The following is a 19,580-nucleotide window of genomic DNA, read 5'->3' on the forward strand; positions in this document are numbered from 1 at the left end:
ACCAACAAATAAATTTCTTTTGTATTTTTATTTTATGACCGTCGTTGAACAGCCGACCCAATTTTTGGGTTTACGTCTACTAATGTTCAACTCCATAGTCTTGTAATTATGAACCCAATCCAGAAGACAAGGAAACTCCTGGATCAAGTATTGGGAGAAATTTTGCCTTCGTGGAGGTTTGTTTTGATGTAACTAACCCGCATATGCTTTACATAGAGAGGGAGACCACGATAACCTCCAGTGCTTAGCCTGATGGCCAGGGGACTCTAGCCCATGATCCGTCTACCACTGAGGATATTTCATGTCAGCACTGTGGTTGGTGTAAGACGGATGCGGAATTCATATCGACCAGCCATCGCCAGAATTCGAACCCAGTTCGCTCATTGGAAGTTGAATGATCTATTCCCTGAGCCATCGTTGCTCTACCAACAAATAAATTTCTTTTGTACTTTTATTTTATGACCGTCGTTGAACAGCCGACCCAATTTTTGGGTTTACGTCTACTAATGTTCAACTCCATAGCCTTGTAATTTTGAACCCAATCCAGAAGACAAGGAAACTCCTGGATCAAGTATTGGGAGAAATTTGCCTTCGTGGAGGACTTTTTGAGGGAGCTAACCCGCATTTGCGTTACTTAAAAGGAAGACCACTGGAATCTCCCACGGTTAGCCTGACGGTAAAGGGACTCTAACCCATGATCCTTCTACCACTGAGGATATTTCACGTCAGCACTGTGGACGGTGCAAGCCGGAAGCGAAATTCGTATCGACCCGCCATCACTGGGATTCGAACCCAGTTCACTCATTGGAAGGTGAATGCGTTATCCCCTGCACCATCACGCCTTTAATAAAGGTGCATCGGCCACCGTTGACAACTAGCATCATACTCCCCATTACAGTTGTTACTTTTAGTTTTCGAACTTTCTGGATGAACTAATTGTGAAACTTGAAAAAACGCGAAATCATATTTTATCAGAGTAAGTAATGTTTTATATTCTCGCAAATAATTTTACTTTTGAAATTTTTACACAATTTTCATACGTATTCAGCTTAGCTGTGTATCGATTTAGTATCGTATGTGTAACCTGGGCAATTTTGTGTTATGTGGGGGTATTTTTAGTTTAATACAATGTATTTTTTCCTAATAAAAAAAAAACGGAGTTGACTCCTTAAACAGACGCTTATAATTTAAGGTGTACATTCAGTAAAGCTTCCAACTGAGAAACCAAAAACTACTTCATTGCAGTTGATGTGTGAACTACATCCCAACTTTTAAAAAGCTGAGAACTGGCATAGGTTTCTTTAAAGTCTTTATACCTACTTAAGAGTACTCTGCCGTTTTACAAATCCGTGTGACTCGAATTATTAATCAAATGTCAGTGTTAAATGAATTTTAATTTATTCGTTAATCTACATTTCGAAATAAGGCAAACATGCCATAAGTAATCCGTTTGTTGAAACTAAGCGTTTCGAATTACTACGTGACTGGAAATACCACCCACAGAATATGAGATACTCACTAATGCCATTTGATTATTTACCAATTGTGTTTGCGAGGAAAAGCCTTTAAGTTCCCCAATGCATGATGACACAAAAGGCTTAACCTAAATCCTGTTGATGGAATTGACATGAAATCACTCCATTCTCAATTTTACCGGTGGACATATATTTTGTTTTATGATTAGTTTATAATACCCGGTTTGCTCTCCATTTACGATATTTATCACTTCCATACGAAACCGAGGAAAAGAAAAAAGTTTATCATTATTATTATCTCAATTTATATAAAGTTTTAATTTTTATAAAGTTTTATTATATCAAGTTTCAATTTATATCAAGTTAGGTCACAAGAGGATAAGTCACTATTATTATATCAATTTATATCAACTTTTAATTTATATAAAGTTTTATTATATCAAGTTTTAATTTATATAAAGTTTTATTATATCAAGTTTTAATTTATGTAAAGTTTTATTATATCAAGTTTTAATTTATATAAAGTTTTATTATATCAAGTTTTAATTTATATTAAGTTAAGATTCAAAAGGCTTAACTAATTCCTGTTGCTGTAAATGACATGAAATCACTCCATTCTCAATTTTACATGTGGACAAATATTTTGTTTTATGATTAATTTATAATACCCGATTTGCTCTCGATATACCATATTTATCATTTCCATACAAAAACGAAGAAAATAAAAAAAAATATAAAAGGTTTATCATTATTATTATCACAATTTATATCAAGTTTTAATTTATATAAAGTTTTATTATATAAAGTTTTTATTTATATAAAATTTTATTATATCAAGTTTTAATTTATATCGAGTTAAGTTACAAAAGGCTTAATCTAAATCCTGTTGCTGTAAATGACATTAAATAACTCCATTTACTATTTTACTGGTGGACAAATATTTTGTTTTGTGATTAGTTTATTATACCCGGTTTGCTCTCTATATACGATATTTATCATTTCCATACAAAAACGAAGAAAAGAAAAAAGGTTTATCATTATTATTATCTCAATTTATATCAAGTTTTAATTTTTATTAAATTTTATTATATCAAGTTTTAATTTATATCGAGTTAAGTCACAAAAGGCTTAACCTAAATCCTGTTGCTGTAAATGACATGAAATAACTCCATTTACTATTTTACCGGTGGACAAATATTTTGTTTTATGATTAGTTTATAATACCCGGTTTGCTCTCGATATACGATATTTATCATTTCCATACAAAAACGAAGAAAGGAAAAAAGGTTTATCATTATTATTATCTCAATTTATATCAAGTTTTAATTTTTATAAAATTTTATTATATCAAGTTTTAATTTATATCGAGTTATGTCACAAAAGGCTTAACCTAAATCCTGTTGCTGTAAATGACATTAAATAACTCCATTTACTATTTTACTGGTGGACAAATATTTTGTTTTGTGATTAGTTTATTATACCCGGTTTGCTCTCTATATACGATATTTATCATTTCCATACAAAAACGAAGAAAAGAAAAAAGGTTTATCATTATTATTATCTCAATTTATATCAAGTTTTAATTTTTATAAAATTTTATTATATCAAGTTTTAATTTATATCGAGTTGAGTCACAAAAGGCTTAACCTAAATCCTGTTGCTGTAAATGACATGAAATAACTCCATTTACTATTTTACCGGTGGACATTATTTTGTTTTATGATTAGTTTATAATACCCGGTTTGCTCTCGATATACGATATTTATCATTTCCATACAAAAATGATGAAAAAACGAACAAATGGAGTATCATTATTATTATCACAATTTATGTAAGGTTTTAATATTTTAATATATTTTTTGATAATTTTAAATTTTTTTTAGCTTTGTGAGGAGTTTCAAACAAATGTAAGTGCTCTTAAGCCTCTTAATCGCACACGAAGAGAGATGCTTATAAAGAGTTTTTAAATTAAGGCTATAGGATCGACATCTGCATGGGAAAATATTTCTACGTAACAATAAATAATAAACTATTTAATAACAAAAATTCAAAATTGAGAAACAGCTAAACTAATTTGTAAGTACCTAATATAAAAATATTTGAGACGGAGAGGTTTTTGCGTTTTTTTTTAATAAAAATTGTGACTGAAAATTTAATTATGTATGCTAATTAAATATTTGTAAATAATAGTAAATATTTTCGAGGAAATATGACGCCTAGATCAATAAAAAACAAACCTGATAAAGCTTGTTTAATTTGCTTGCATCTGCTTTTCTCATCTATCTCGACTTACGAAATTTTTATATTTTAATTATACTTTTTAAATATTACAAATAAAACGGATTCCAAAATCTTAACTGTTATTACTAGGATCATTGATATACTTCAAAATGAGCTGTTTAGTTGATGGATAATAAAATGAGGAATCATAAAAGCGTATTAAAACGATTACTTTAATAAGCAATTACACAAATTGCATGGAAGTTTTATATAGAATTGAAATAGTTCATTGTTATCGTAGAAGGAAAACTGGCATTTAAAGTGATTGATTTTTAAGCAATTTTTTGTTCACTTTTGTAACTAAGTAAGTTTTATATTTTCTTGAAATATCTGGCTTAGACCACTGTAAAATATAAAGCATCTAACATCAATAAAATGTTTCAGGAATGTCTTAACGCACATTTAATCATCAATTAGTGAACAATCATTTCCTTTAATTATTCAAGCTCAAAGTATCGTGCAAGATTAAAAGACCTTAAACTCAAAATCAAAACAATTTGTATAAATTAACACAGATTACACTTATGCATATATGGCAACGTTACTTTTAAAAAGTAACGAGTAAAAGTACAAGTATTTTTAAGAAAAGTAACGAGTAAAAAGTAAAAAGTTCTTATTTTAAAAAGTAACGAGTAAAAAGTACAAGTAAAAGTACAAGTACTAAACAAAAAAAGTAACGATTTAAAAGTACATTTCTAGGAAATCGGAAATTCAAAGTAACCTAAAATTTTATTGAATAATATTCTTATGCTCTTTAAAGTTTTTGCCAAATTGTTGTCATTTATTTAATTATTTTTAATTTTGAAAGTTATGGATTTAAATTTATTTTTAAATTCGAAAGAATATTATAATATAATTTTATAATATAATCGTATAATATAATTTTAAAATCAAATATAGTTTTAATTTCAAACTTTTTATGGATTTGCACGAAAAAGAAATTTTATCTATTGATTTTAATTTTTAGCTTATTATTTTTATTTATTTAAATTACCATTGATTTAAGATTGTTTTACTCTTTAGAGACGCGTTTTAAAAGCACAAACATAAACAAAGCAAACACAGGGTTTCAGATAGCTTTGTGATCTTTGAGCTAGTAAAAAATAATTGAATGTGCAAGTTGAAACAGAAGGTATTTAAACACGAAGTTAGCTGTGAATGCATGTATATTACACATTAATTTTATAAATTAAAAAAAACCTAAGCATTTTTTTTCAATTTAATATTTTTTTTTTAGAAAGCTTACCGAGTTTTAGAAAAAAAGTAACGATTTCGTTCGATATTTTCGTTACAAATACTTGTACTTTTTCCCTAAAAAAGTAACTAAAGTACAAGTAAAAGTACTAAATTTAAAAAGTAACGAAGTACAAGTAAAAGTACGTACTTTTTACTTGTACCGGCGGTACAAGTAACGAAAGTAAAAGTACTGCCATATATGCACTTATGGCAATGATGTTTTCATTCTCTCTACAGTGCGCAAAATGAAAAAAAGAAAAATTTCGTATGCATAAAAGTTTGATTTCTCAAGTATTAGTCGACCAGTTTCGCACAAATTTTGTATTTTGTCATTTAACATTTCATGCTATAAAATGGCAAAAAAATTGTTATGTATTACAGATAAAAATTATTGACTATTATTAAATAAGATAATAAAAATTAATAGTAAACTATAAAAAAAAATTATATATGGATTTAAGTTTCGATAAATTACTTGTACTATTTTGTTAAAGAGTTTCTCGAGACTTAACAAGTTCTTCTGATATAGTGAAATTCAAAAATGTGAAACTATCACTGCTACCAACTTTCCAAACTTTTCTTAAAACTATTAACCGCTCTCCTAACTAAACTCTTGAAACCATATCGTACTACATTGCAACTATACTTCCTTATTTTGAAGGTCTAGTAACCCAAAACGGTTAAAAGAATGTTGTTGGAAATTCCAATTAAAATCATTAATCTATCACTTAATTTCATCTAGTGAGCGCGTGATAATCACGTGCTCAAGGCTAATCCGACTCCTCCCACACACACTGACATTCTGGTTCGAGGGAGAACTGTTTTAGAACTGCGATGCGAAGCACGTTTTTTTTTTGTTGTGTGTGTCCGTAAATATTTTGTGTCCATATGTTTGTGATTGTGAATAAAATTTAATATTGAATGTTTCACTCTCAACTGCAATTATTTATATGATTTATAGAAGTCTATGGATTAATACGAAGTGTTCCCGGCCTTTTGGTGGAGGTAAGCTATCTCCTTTTCGATATCTTTTGGTAATACCCAAAATCTGGCATCCCTGCTCGGGATCAGAATAGACATACATAGACTTAAGAAATTAGAAAGACTAGAATAGAACTTTATTAGACTTTATGAAACTTTATACGAATTAGATATGTCAGTTGAGAGTGTTAAAAAATTACGAACGCCAGCGAGAAGTAATTTCTCAAAGGCATTGAATAAGGCGTTAGATTTATTGAAAGAAAATGAAAATGATCCCGATATTTTGGCCACACAAATTGTTCTTTTAGAACAGAAATACAAAGAATTGAAAGAATTGGATTTTAAACTTTTATCCATTTTAAGTGATGATCAAACATGCTCGCAAGATAATTTTGATTTAGAGTATGACGCTATAACTGTGTACGAAGATAGATTTCTAGAAACCAGTACTAAATTAAAGAGACGATTGAATATTATAGAAAAACCGAAAATAGAAGAACCCGTGTTAAAAAATTCTACTGAAAATATTAATTCGCCGCGCAAATTCAAACTTCCTGAATTAGAATTGAAACAATTTAATGGAAACATTAAAGAATGGCTTCAGTGGTGGGGGCAATTCAAAAAAATACACGAAGATTCGGACATTGAGGATGACGATAAGCTACAGTATTTAATTCAATCAACTGTAAAAAATTCGGCAGCGAGACAATTAGTAGAATCATTTCCCCCCTCAGGAAAAAATTATGAAGAAATTATTAAATGTTTAAAACAGCGTTTTGGGAGGGATGATTTGTTGATTGAAGTTTATATTCGAGAACTTCTTGCTTTAGTAATAAATAATTCGAATCCTCAAGGTCAAAAGTATTCCTTAGTCAGATTGTACGATACACTAGAAGGGCAATTGAGATCTCTTAAATCTTTGGGCGTAGCGAAAGATAATTTCTCCGCTATTTTGTTATATCCCTTGATTGAGTCATGTTTGCCAAGCGATTTATTGAAGATATATGAACGGGCGCAAAGTGAATTAAGAACAGAGATTTCTGGAAATGATAGATTAGCTAATCTCTTAAATTTTTTGAAAAAGGAAATAGAATCAGAACAAAAATTATTGATAGCTCGTTCTCCTTTCGGATTAGAAAATCATAACAGAAAACCGATGACTCACCACTTCCAGAGGAATAAGATATCTGCCGCTGATTTAATTAATAGCTCAAAACAAAACGTTTCACATCTGGCAAATTCGAAAGTGGATGAGTGCGTATTTTGTAATAAATCCCATTTAAGTCAAGATTGTAATTATGCTATGAATTTACCATTTGAAAAAAAGAAAAAAATGCTTATGGAAAAGGGTATCTGTTTTCAATGCTTAAGTTATAAACCTAGACATATTGGGCGCTTTTGTAAAAATAAAGTTAATTGTTTGAAATGTAATGGGCAACATTTGTTAATTATGTGTAAAATGAATGAAGAATTTCATGGCAATAAAATTAATGAAAAGGGGTCGGAAGAAAAAGTCGTTACGGAAAGCTCTTTAACTAATCAGAGTTGGCCGTTGATTACAGTAATCGATTACAACTGTAATTGATTACAGATAATTACAGCTATGTAATCAATTACTTGTAATCACGATTACAAGTAATCAATTACTTGTAATCGTGATTACAACTTTCAAAAAATTTTGATTACAGCTGTAATCACGATTACAATTTTGATTACAGTAATCAATTACTTGTAATCACGATTACAAGTAATCAATTACTTGTAATCGTGATTACAACTTTCAAAAAATTTTGATTACAGCTGTAATCATGATTACAATTTTGATTACAGTAATCAATTACTTGTAATCATGATTACAAGTAATTGCGATTACAAGTAATCACAACAAAAACGATTACAAGTAATTATGATTACAAGTAATCAAAATATATGATTACATGTAATCATGATTACATGTAATTTGATTACATGTAATTGTGATTACTTGTAATCAAACTATACGATTACAAGTTATTACGATTGTATACTATAGTCAAATTTTTTATGTAAGTATTCATGTGTTTACATATTTTTATGTACATAGAATGTACGCACGCATGAACGTACAATTTGCGAGTCCTATACATACAATGTATGCACAAACGTTGTTTGTACGTACAATATTCATAATTATATTGTAATATACTTAATGCAATGCGCATATGCTTAGTACATATAATTATGCATTTATGATACATGTACGCATGTATGTTAGTTTGTACAGAAAGGCAATGTTTTGTATCTTTGTATACATAGACAATGTATGTATGAACGTATATGAAAATAATGTTTATGCGTTTGCATGCTTTTATGCACTTAAGTGCATATATTGTATAAATTTACGATAATAGCACGTATATACAATGTACGTTTGTATATAAAATTGTACGTATTTGCGTACAATATGTAAAAATGTTATTTAAAGGTACAATATATGCACATAGTTGCGTAAATAAAATGCGTGCATGTATACATGCATATTTATATGTACATCGATATATGTGCACGCAAAGTATGTACTTATGTACAACTTACGTATGTACTTGTATAACTACATACTTTGTTAATACTTATGCGCATGTAATGCATGGATGTACAAAAAAATAGTTATATGCACAATGTATGCATGTGCATACAACGTATACATGTACATAATTACAAGTAATGTACAAATACGTGCGTACATTTAAATATATGTAATTACAATATACACATACATTGTGCATACATTAAAAAAATTTATATGAGTAAAGTTATTAAAATTTGTTTTAAAATTATTCTAAGGTATATGAAACTCGACCTCATATTTTTTAGAAAGCAAACGATAATTTTATTTGGAATTTCTAAACATTAATTCCACACATAAAATTTACCGTTTTTCTTACCATTTAAAAAATTTCTATGAATCATGCATTATGTTATAAAAAAAATAAATCTGTATTGTCAAACATTTCATGAAAATACCTGAAAATAATTTTTTATTCAGAGAATTTCAGAATGATATAGAACAATTAAAGCTGAAAACTAAATTTAAATATCGTTTGATTTTGTCATTTAACTTGCTTGAGTCATTAAAAGTTAACTTACATGCATTTTATTTATTGCATTGTACACATATTTAGACATAAATGTAATGTACATATGTATACGTGTAATGTATGCACGCATGTACAATGTATGTACATACATTCATGTATTGTACGTGCATATATAGTACATATGGATATGCATACATAAAACATACGTATATTGTACATGTGTGGATACATTCATTGTACATATATACATTGCACCATATGCATAGATAGGGATAGCATGCATGTACACATGTAAAATTTGTACGAAAGAATTATGCCCAATATATTTATGCACATACGTACTGTATATGTACACACATATGTACATTATATGAACATTATATGTCCATTTCATCATATGTACATTATATGAATATATATCTGTACGCTATATGTATATACATCTGTAAGCTATATGTATATACATCTGTACAATATATGCATCTCAAATGTGTGTACGTACGTTATGCATGTCGAATGCATGTATGAATATATGTGAAGTATAAATACGCCCAATGTACGTACAATAGTTCACAAATGTATTATGCATATTTGGATACTTACATTGAGCATGAACATATTATGTACATGTACATAAATTCACTGGACATGCATATCATGTACATGTATACATACATATATTGTACATCCTACAGATATACCTATATTGTACATGCATATATATATTGTACTGTTCATAAATAAATTGCACATACATGCATGGGACATGCATTGTACAGACAATGTATGTATGTTCGTACAAACACAAGTACTTGTATATACATGCGTACATGAACATAGATATACATTTTACATACACAAATATTTGCATAAAATGCATATATTCATTGTGTATAAATGTACATGTATACATGTACAGTGTATGTACATGTGTGTGATACTAAAATGTCTGAACATATGCACTAGATAAAATCATATGTACATACATTTCAGTTACATTCATTTGTACGTATACAAATACGTACAAAATGCAGTACATGTTAATACGTGCAAAATGTATCATTATAAAATGCATTCTACTATCTACTGTAAAATATAATCATTTATAAGAATACAATAGTCTTGTAATCGTGTAATTAGATTACATGTAATCATGATTACATGTAATCAAATTACATGTAATCAAATTACATGTAATCATATATTTTGATTACTTGTAATCATAATTACTTGTAATCATTTTTGTTGCGATTACTTGTAATCGCAATTACTTGGAATCATGATTACAAGTAATTGATTACTGTAATCAAAATTGTAATCATGATTACAGCTGTAATCAAAATTTTTTGAAAATTGTAATCATGATTACAAGTAATTGATTATTGTAATCGACTATGTAATCATGATTACAGCTGTAATCAAACTTTGTAATCACGATTACAAGTAATTGATTACTGTAATCAATATTGTAATCATGATTACAGCTGTAATCAAAATTTTTGAAAATTGTAATCATGATTACAAGTAATTGATTACTGTAATCGAAAAATGCAATCGATTACATTTTTGGCCAACTCTGTAACTAATACTACATGCATGCGACCATACGAGGGGATAATAAAACCAAATTTATTCGGATTCTCATTGATACGGGTTCGCAGCGATCGTACATATCGAAATACGCTGCAACGTGTATGGAATATGATGTTATCGGTGAAGAATCTATTTTGCATTCTCTTTTTGGGGGTGTTGAAAAGGCAGAAAATCATAGAAGATATTTAGTTCATATAAGTAATGTAGATAATAGTTTTCATTGTAATTTTGAGGTATTGGATCAGGAAGTAATTTGTTCTAATATTTCTAGAATAAATTTATTTCCTCATATAAAAGAACTTAAATCTCGTAGCATATTTTTAACTGATACTACACAGGGTTATAATGATCAGTTGTTGTATCAATCTTCTCCCTTAGAAATTCATTTGTTAATTGGGGCTGACATCGCTGGCAAACTGCTCAGTGGGGGAATAGAGGAACTTAGTTCAGGATTGGTTTGCGTAGGAACTAAATTAGGTTGGACTCTAATGGGAAAGAATAATAAGGCAGAAGAACAAGATAGTACAAATACCGTCCTATCTTGTCATGTAAATGATGCGAATATTTCAGATTTATGGCGGTTAGACACACTTGGTATTGCTGACCCCAGTGAGAAAAAAACTAGGGTAGAATTAGAACAATCGGCGAAAGAGCATTTTTTCGAACTGTAACTAGAGACTCTGAGGGGAGGTATCAAGTTCGATTGCCCTGGATTGATGGACATCCCCCCTTAAAAAATTGTAAGGGTATTTCTGAGAAAAGACTCGAAAATTGTGTAAAATCCCTTAAGAAATTAGGCAAAATTACTGAATACGAAACAATTTTTGATGAATGGTTAGATCAGGGTATAATAGAGGAGGCGCATTGTTCTGAACCAGAACACTATTTACCTCACCGCCCTGTTTTTAAAGAAAATTCGACAACGAAGGTTAGACCCGTCTTTGATGGCTCCGCTCGAGATAAAGAGTCACCTTCTATCAATGACTGTTTAGAAAAGGGCCCCAACTTAGTAGAACTTATACCTTCTGTCATAAACAGGTTTAGAATAGGAAAATATGGAGTTGTGTCAGATATTGAAAAGGCATTTTTGCAAATCGGACTCCATGAACAAGATAGGCCTTACTTAAAATTTTTATGGTGGCAGAACGGTAAAAAAGAACATTCGAGAATTTTTCTGCATAAAAGGGTTGTTTTTGGAGTATCCTCGAGTCCTTTCTTATTAGGAGCTACTCTTGAATTCCATTTGAATAATGTTCCTTCTGAATATAAAGAAACATCTCAAAAACTTTTGAAATCCTTTTATGTAGACAATTGTGTACACAGTGTTGAAAATAAAGAAGAATTAGTTAAGTTTATTCATGAATCACAAGAAATTCCCGCTTCCGCAAAATTTAATTTACGTGGGTGGGAGCATACTCTTTTTGAGGAATTTGAATCTGAATTGATCGAAACCAAAACAGTTCCTGTATTGGGTTTAAAATGGGATAGTAAAAAGGACGTTTTATCCATTGATTTAAGAGATTCAGATCCCATTGCAAATAATCAATCAGTAACTAAAAGAAATATTTTGTCAACCGTACACAAAATCTTTGATCCTATTGGATTTACCTGTCCTGTAACCTTAATACCAAAATTAATATTACAAGAATGCTGGAAATTGAAATTGTCTTGGGATTCTGAGTTGCCATCTTGGATGGCTAAGAAATTTATTAAGTGGAGAGATCAACTCAAAATTTTAAATGATATTTCTATCCCCAGGTGTTTAGATAAAAATGAGGGAGTTAGAGAAATAACATTGCACGTATTTTGTGATGCTTCCGAAAAAGCATATGCTGCTTGCGTATTTTTAAGGAGTGAAGCTTCAGACACAATTACTTGTCAATTAATACAAGCTAGGTCAAGGGTCGCCCCACTGAAGCCAATATCAGTATCTACGCTAGAACTTTTAGCATGTAACATTGGAGCAAGACTTTTCCAATCTGTGAAGGAAAGTTTACGAATGGAAAAAGTTGACACACGATACTGGTCTGATTCCAGCAATGCGCTTTACTGGATTAAGAAGAATGAAAACTGGGCTACTTTTGTGTTTAATCGTGTGAAAGAAATTCGAACTTTGACCGACCCAGATGATTGGAATCACATCTCCGGTCAATCAAATCCTGCCGATTTGCCTTCCCGAGGATGCAGTATTGAAACTTTAGCAAAGTCTAACTGGTTTCAAGGACCCTCCTGGTTGCAAAACCATCCTGACTATTGGCCTAAATCCAATATTTTTCCTGATGAAGAAATTATAAATGTAGAAAAAAGAAAAACAGTTGTAAGCGTCACAAATACAGAAAATGAAGACAAAATTTATGATCTTTTCTCCGATTACTCTAAACTACTAATAGTTATTTCTTGGGCTTACAGATTTTTGGATAATTGTAAGAAGAAGAAAGATGCTAGAAAATTTGGAAACATAACTGCGGAAGAAAGGAACAGAACTGAAATTTCGTTGCTAAAAATAGCACAGCGAGAATCTTTCACGGGATCTCATGATAAACGACTACAGAATCTCCAGGTTCTTGAGGATGATAATGGACTTTTTCGAATTAAGACTAGACTCTCGTTAAAAGACGACTTGGAGAATTTCAAATTTCCTATTGTGTTACCAAGTGATCATCCAATAGTTGAAAAGCTTGTTCACTGGAAACATTGTTCTCTTGGTCATGCAGGTGTTCAGATTGTAATGACCCAACTTAGAGAAGAGTTCTGGATTCTGAAGTTCAGAAAGACTGTTCGCAAAGTTATCAGAAAGTGCATAATTTGCAAACGATTTGATTCACGACCAATCGCAACTCCAACAGCTCCATTACCTGTTGACCGTCTAAGAGCAGCTTCTGTATTTGAAATTACAGGAATAGATTTTACAGGGCCTCTCTATCTGAAAGAAAATCAGAAGTCGTGGATTGTCATTTATACCTGTGCTGTGTTTAGAGCAATACATCTGGAACTGACTACTTCACTGTCCACTGAAAGTTTTCTACAGACTTTTCGAAGATATGTGGCTCGTAGAGGAAGACCAGCTATTGTTTACTCTGATAACGGAACAAACTTGGTTGGAGCGAACAATCTTCTTAAAAAGATTAATTGGGATGCAGTAGTTAAAAACAGCGCAGTGAATAAGATTAACTGGAAGTTTATCCCCCCATCTGCACCTTGGTGGGGTGGCTTTTGGGAACGTTTGATTGGAATTCTCAAGCGAATACTTCGCAAAGTCTTAGGTCGAACGTCTCTCAACTTCGAAGAATTAAATACTGTCTTATGTGATTGTGAAAGTATCATCAATGGACGACCTCTCACGTACGTCAGTGAAGATATAAGTGATCTAGTGCCTCTTACTCCTAGCATGTTCCTTCAAGAGGTCAGAGAAGTTGGACTACCAGACCTGGATCTCTTGGACAGCAAATCTTTGAATAAAAGGTTTGCCTACCGTCAAAGATTGAGACAAGATCTGACGAAACGTTTTCGTTCGGAATATTTGGGACAGCTGAGACAATTCGATAGAAAAATGCGAAGTTCTTCACCTATCAAAATAGGCGATGTTGTGCTGATATCCAGTGACAACACAAAGAGACTGGATTGGCCTCTAGGGAAAGTTATCGAGGTGTTCACGTCACGAGATGGAAACATCAGACTCGTAAAGTTAAAGACAAAAAAGGTGGTGAAGTTCTACGATCAACATCGAGGCTGTTTCCCCTTGAAGTTGGGGAAAACGAAAAGGATGTTTTGGAAAAGCGTATTTGAGTTTCTTGGTGTAAAAACTCAAAGGTGGGAGGATGTTGGAAATTCCAATTAAAATCATTAATCTATCACTTAATTTCATCTAGTGAGCGCGTGATAATCACGTGCTCAAGGCTAATCCGACTCCTCCCACACACACTGACACTCTGGTTCGAGGGAGAACTGTTTTAGAACTGCGATGCGAAGCACGTTTTTTTTTGTTGTGTGGGTCCGTAAATATTTTGTGTCCATATGTTTGTGATTGTGAATAAAATTTTATATTGACTGTTTCACTCTCAACTTCAATTATTTATATGATTTATAGAAGTCTATGGATTAATACGAAGTGTTCCCGGCCTTTTGGTGGAGGTAAGCTATCTCCTTTTCGATATCTTTTGATAATACCCAAAAAATGTATATTTATTCCGACAAAGTACGTTTTTGTGTCTGATTTCGTTACTTAAAATATCGTATTCACTAATTACTTTAGGCTCTTGAGCCCTTAAGATCCAGTTCTAATACGTGAAAATTCAATAGTTAGATCAAAAGTTATTCTGTTGTTTACTTATAATCAATAGAGCTTTAAGTAAAATTTTTGCCCGTTTTATGTATCGCATATATATAAAGTTAAGAATAACAAAATGTAATCGTTACTCAGAAATATACATTTGATTATACAGCAAGGAATATATTCGATTGTAATTTTGAAAGATGTAAGATATTCCTTGGAGTCAGAAATGCGATGCAAATAGTTATAAATGAATGCGAAGTTTCAAAAAAGTGGTACTTTTGGAAAATTAAAGTTTTTTTTTTTTGTAACTAAAATGATTTCTGCACATTATTTTAAAATAATGTTGATTTTTTATTTTAGTTATTATCATCTATAATTTCATACTTAAGGTAACATTCGAAACATTTTGTCAATATTTGCTTAGAGACGTTTAAATTGCATGGCAAGGTTTATAGAGAGAACACTGTTTTCATGTCTTATAGTTTATATTGAGTATGGTTATTTGCTGCATACGAAATACCAAAGTCTTGAATATAGTAAAAATTGAGTTCGAAATCAAAATAATAAGTATAATGAAGTTGATTTACTGAGATAAACAATATTCTCAAATGATATTTATAAATTTTCGTACGTTTTGTCAATTCTTTTTCATCTAATATATTAGTTTACTTTTCAATAAACAGATCTAACCTCGTTAAAGATTCCCCACTACTGCACACTGTTTGCATTTTCTTTCTAAAATTCAGGTAAAATATCGGGCAGCAATCAATTGGTCCAATTAACCGTAAAGTTAACGGTAGAGAACATTTTCTACGTTTACGGTTTTTAAAGCATTGAAAGGCTAAAATTTATCATTAGAAGGCTAAATATTATCATTAAAAAGCTAAGTATTATCATTAAAGGCTAAAATTTATCATTGAAAGGCTTTATTATTAATTAGGTAATTCATTAAAAGGCTAAAATTTATCTCAACATGTTTATAAAATTTTAATTCAAATATTTGCATTAGTTTGGGAAATAAATTAACGAATTAGAATATTGACTTTACCTTAGTTTCTAAAATCAATTTAATGTCTAGAAAGATTATGTTCACTGATTTAAATATGAAATTGTATGAATAACGATTTCAAATTTTAAAATATAGATTGCTCTTAACAATTTGGGGGGCGGGGCAGCGAGAAATATTTATAATTTTATAACTTCTCTGTAAATCAAAACAATAGGCAACTCTATAATAGGCAACTCTTCAAAAAAAAGTTCGATTTTTAAAAGAATTACTTAAATTTAGTTGTTTTAAGAATTTTTTTAAATCTTCTCTTTGCATTTATTTTACAAGTTTCAATCTCACTAATGGAATTTTATCTAGAATTAAATCTAATGTAGTTAGTCTTATAATAAACTTTGTGATTCAGAATCTTGTTCCAAACAATCTAATATTTTATCAATAGTAATCTTAATTTAAAAATGTAATACACATAATTTACATACTCTAAGCTTGATTCCCGAATGCAGTTTGTTTTGTAAAACCTAAATTTCTAGATATATTTTTGTCTAAAATATATTGCTTATTTTGATTCTGTTTTAGAGACATTTCTACTTATTTGTTCTTAATGTGTCTTATAAATATTAATAATCTTAATAAATCTTAAGTGATACACATGCATTTCATTTCTGCTACTGAAAGGTCAAATTAACATTGTAAATATATTCCAAAGAGCTATTATTTTTTAAAGCCAATGGAATATTGCGCAGTTAAATATTTATGAGCTACGAAAATATAAAAAAGAAATGTAAGTAAGTGAAGCAAAGGAATAATTACGATAAAGCTAGTTCCACTTAACTCTTCGCAACAAATAAATAAGTAAAGGTAAGCATACATTGTAAAAAAAAGTAGCTCGTTTAACTATTAGAGATAAATTAATAAGTAAATGTAACTCTAAATCATGAGAAAAAATTGAGCTACTAAAGATTTAGAGATAAGGGAATAAATAAATGCAGCGATAAATTATGAAAAAAATTGTTCAACTTAAGATTAAAATGAATGTGGATAATTAAAACTATCGATAAATTAAAGAGCTTAGTGGATGAAACGGGTAAGTGACATTTTCAGGGGTATTTATTATTCAGGGAAAACATAAAGTGGTTGCATCAAATATGGGTATGCTAAATGGAACAGGTTTTTTTTTGTTTTCAATTGAATTTTTACCTAGCCAATCCACAGTAGTTTTGAGTACGCTTACATGATTGTTATTTCAAATTATGGAACAATAAATAAGATAAGCAAAGAGTAATTTTTTTTTCGTCTCTTAATAAATTTATAAAATAATAGATACCACTTTTGTTTAGTACCCTGATCTCTCTAAAAACGTCACTGACCTAACTCATTCACTAAGCTCCTCAATTATGAAACATTTTGCTTCTATTAACTATTACATAAATTACTGAGTGAAGCTAAAAAAAGATTGGGAAAATAATTCTTCAACTAACTATTTAAGCTAAATAACTGAGCAAAATTATTGAAAACTATTTTATGTTCCAAATAACTATTAGAAGTGAAAAAAACTGACGAGGAAATATTTTACTTAACTATTACAGATAGTTGACTAAGATAAGCCAAAGATAAAGTACAAAAAACTTAGCAATTAGATATAAGTGAAGAGAGTACTCATTGTAAATAAGTTTAAAATAAGCTTAAATTATAAACTTTTAAGTTTAAATATAATAAATAAGTTTAAAAATCGAAACTATTATTTTTTATAATACATTATTTTGCGTCAGTTATAATTAAGTAATAACAAAATTGTAATCATAACAAGTTTACAAGGCTTAAATAACCCCAACAAACTTCCTTTATACTGAAAGGAAATTTAAAAAAAAAAGTAATAACTTTTTAGTAGAAAATAAAACTTGTAATACGTTTTCAAGAGATTAAAAAAGTTTTCAATGACCAAATGGGGACATTTTGAACAACTTGAAAAAATTTGAAGGGTTGTTTTTATTTTTTATTTTAGAAGCATTCCTTAAAGTTTTGGTAAGAATTTTTTTTTATCAAAGTTTTTACTGGCTTCTATTGGAACAGACGCAAGAGAAGTAAGACCAAAGAAAAATTTATTTTCCATATTTTCTATTTCTATATTGTATTTTCTATACTATACTTTCAATAGTCAGCAAACTTTGTAGCAATAGTAAATCAGCGTGAAAATTTTGACTAATGTGTGAGCCAGCATCGTTTTATCCATATTTGCTTGAGTTCAAAAAATGATGTAGAAAAGGTGGTTAAAGAAAAAAGTGGTACATATTTTCTTGAGGTGACAAATATTTTAACATTCAAATGATTTCTTGATATTTTGATTTCATATCCAAATAAGAATATTCATATGATTAATATGTTTTGTTAGACAGAATAATTATATTTCCGAAGAAAAATATTTCGGAGAAGGATGCTAGAGCTACCATATTTCATTCCTTTTTTTCTCATTTTTATTTGAAAAAAAAAGAATATATGAAAATTATTATAAATCAGCTTATCAAAATTCTATAAGTATTATACTATTAGCATAATATGCATTAAGCGTATGAAGTTATAACAATACGTATTTTGCATATAGACATTATACTATACTTATTTTACTATACGTATTATATGTATAATATAATATTCTAATGTACGTATACTATTCACATAATAACCTAAATTTGTGGATAAATTTAAAAGAAAGAAAGTTAAAAGAACTTAAAACATATAAATCAAATGGTAATTTACTTTATATGATATGGAAAAATATAGCTTGCCGCATTTTTTTTCCTTAAAAGAAGACATCAAAGGATTCTATGTCATTAAAATTAAACAAATATCCGAACAATTAAAAAAAAATCATAAATTCAATCGATGAATTTCAATTCAATAAATTCAATTTGATCTAGATTTTTTATAGCAATTCGAGTTCCTGTGTGTTTATCTTATACTAAGTTTAAATATTCCCTTGATTCCTCGAATATTTCCCTGAGTAAGCAAATACTTTTGCATTAAAAAGAATCTATTTTTTTGATTTCATATCCAAATAAAAACATTTATGTAAATATTTTTCGTTACACAGAAAAATTATGTTTCCGGAGAAATATTAATAATAAAACACCAGTGCTATTACATTTCTTTCTTCCTTTCTTCCTTTATTATTTGGGAAAAAAATAGAGAATCCATGAAAATAACGTCAAAATAGTATGGCAATAAGTTCGCGTGAATCATTAAAATACGTATTATGCTAATTCTTTTCAGACTTAAACGTATTATACTAGTAGCATAGTAGATATAAGGTTATGGATAAAGTTTTAAAAAAATCAGATATGAAGGAGGAAGAGGAAGTTTTTGGAAAGTTTTTGTCTCCGTGTTTAAAAACAATTTTTATTTTTTGAGCAATATATCTGGGAATTAGATTACTATTTTCTTTCCTCCTTGGGGTCATAAACTTCGGAATATGACATTACATTTACATTCATTACAAAAAATTTATAGTGTAAATTTTGTATTTCGTTATTGTTTTTGTGAAAGTAAATAGTTTATAGATTGAAAAGTGAGCCTCTTCGTTAATGGCACTGGAAGAGGGGATGAATCTCGGAATTTTACTGGACAGGCAAGGGGCAAAACGGATGAAATTATAGTAATGC

At 29.7% G+C, this 19,580-nt stretch overlaps 2 protein-coding genes across 2 annotated transcripts in view; one reads left to right on the forward strand and one right to left on the reverse strand.

Annotated features, from left to right (window-relative positions):
* Positions 1-19,580, reverse strand: part of LOC107452774 (neuropeptide F receptor-like) — a 92,865-nt gene that overhangs the window by 58,211 nt on the left and 15,074 nt on the right. The gene's annotated exons all lie outside the window — the stretch shown is intronic.
* LOC107438580 (uncharacterized) lies at positions 6,145-14,480 on the forward strand. Its single transcript, XM_087162803.1, has 3 exons — positions 6,145-6,991; positions 11,021-11,268; positions 11,433-14,480. Exons 1-3 carry the CDS (start codon positions 6,145-6,147, stop codon positions 14,478-14,480), a joined length of 4,143 nt encoding a protein of 1,380 aa, XP_087018929.1.

Source organism: Parasteatoda tepidariorum, chromosome 5, assembly GCF_982258835.1.
Source record: "Parasteatoda tepidariorum strain Cologne lab strain chromosome 5, Ptep-v5.0, whole genome shotgun sequence".
NCBI lineage: Eukaryota > Metazoa > Arthropoda > Arachnida > Araneae > Theridiidae > Parasteatoda > Parasteatoda tepidariorum.

Coding starts and splice junctions, on each gene's coding strand:
- LOC107438580 (XM_087162803.1), top strand. CDS start 6,145: ATGTCAGTTGAGAGTGTTAAAAAATTACGAACGCCAGCGAGAAGTAAT. Junction 6,992..11,020: donor GATATATGAACGGGCGCAAA/GTGAATTAAGAA, acceptor CTTCTCCCTTAG/AAATTCATTTGTTAATTGGG. Junction 11,269..11,432: donor CCAGTGAGAAAAAAACTAGG/GTAGAATTAGAA, acceptor AAATCCCTTAAG/AAATTAGGCAAAATTACTGA.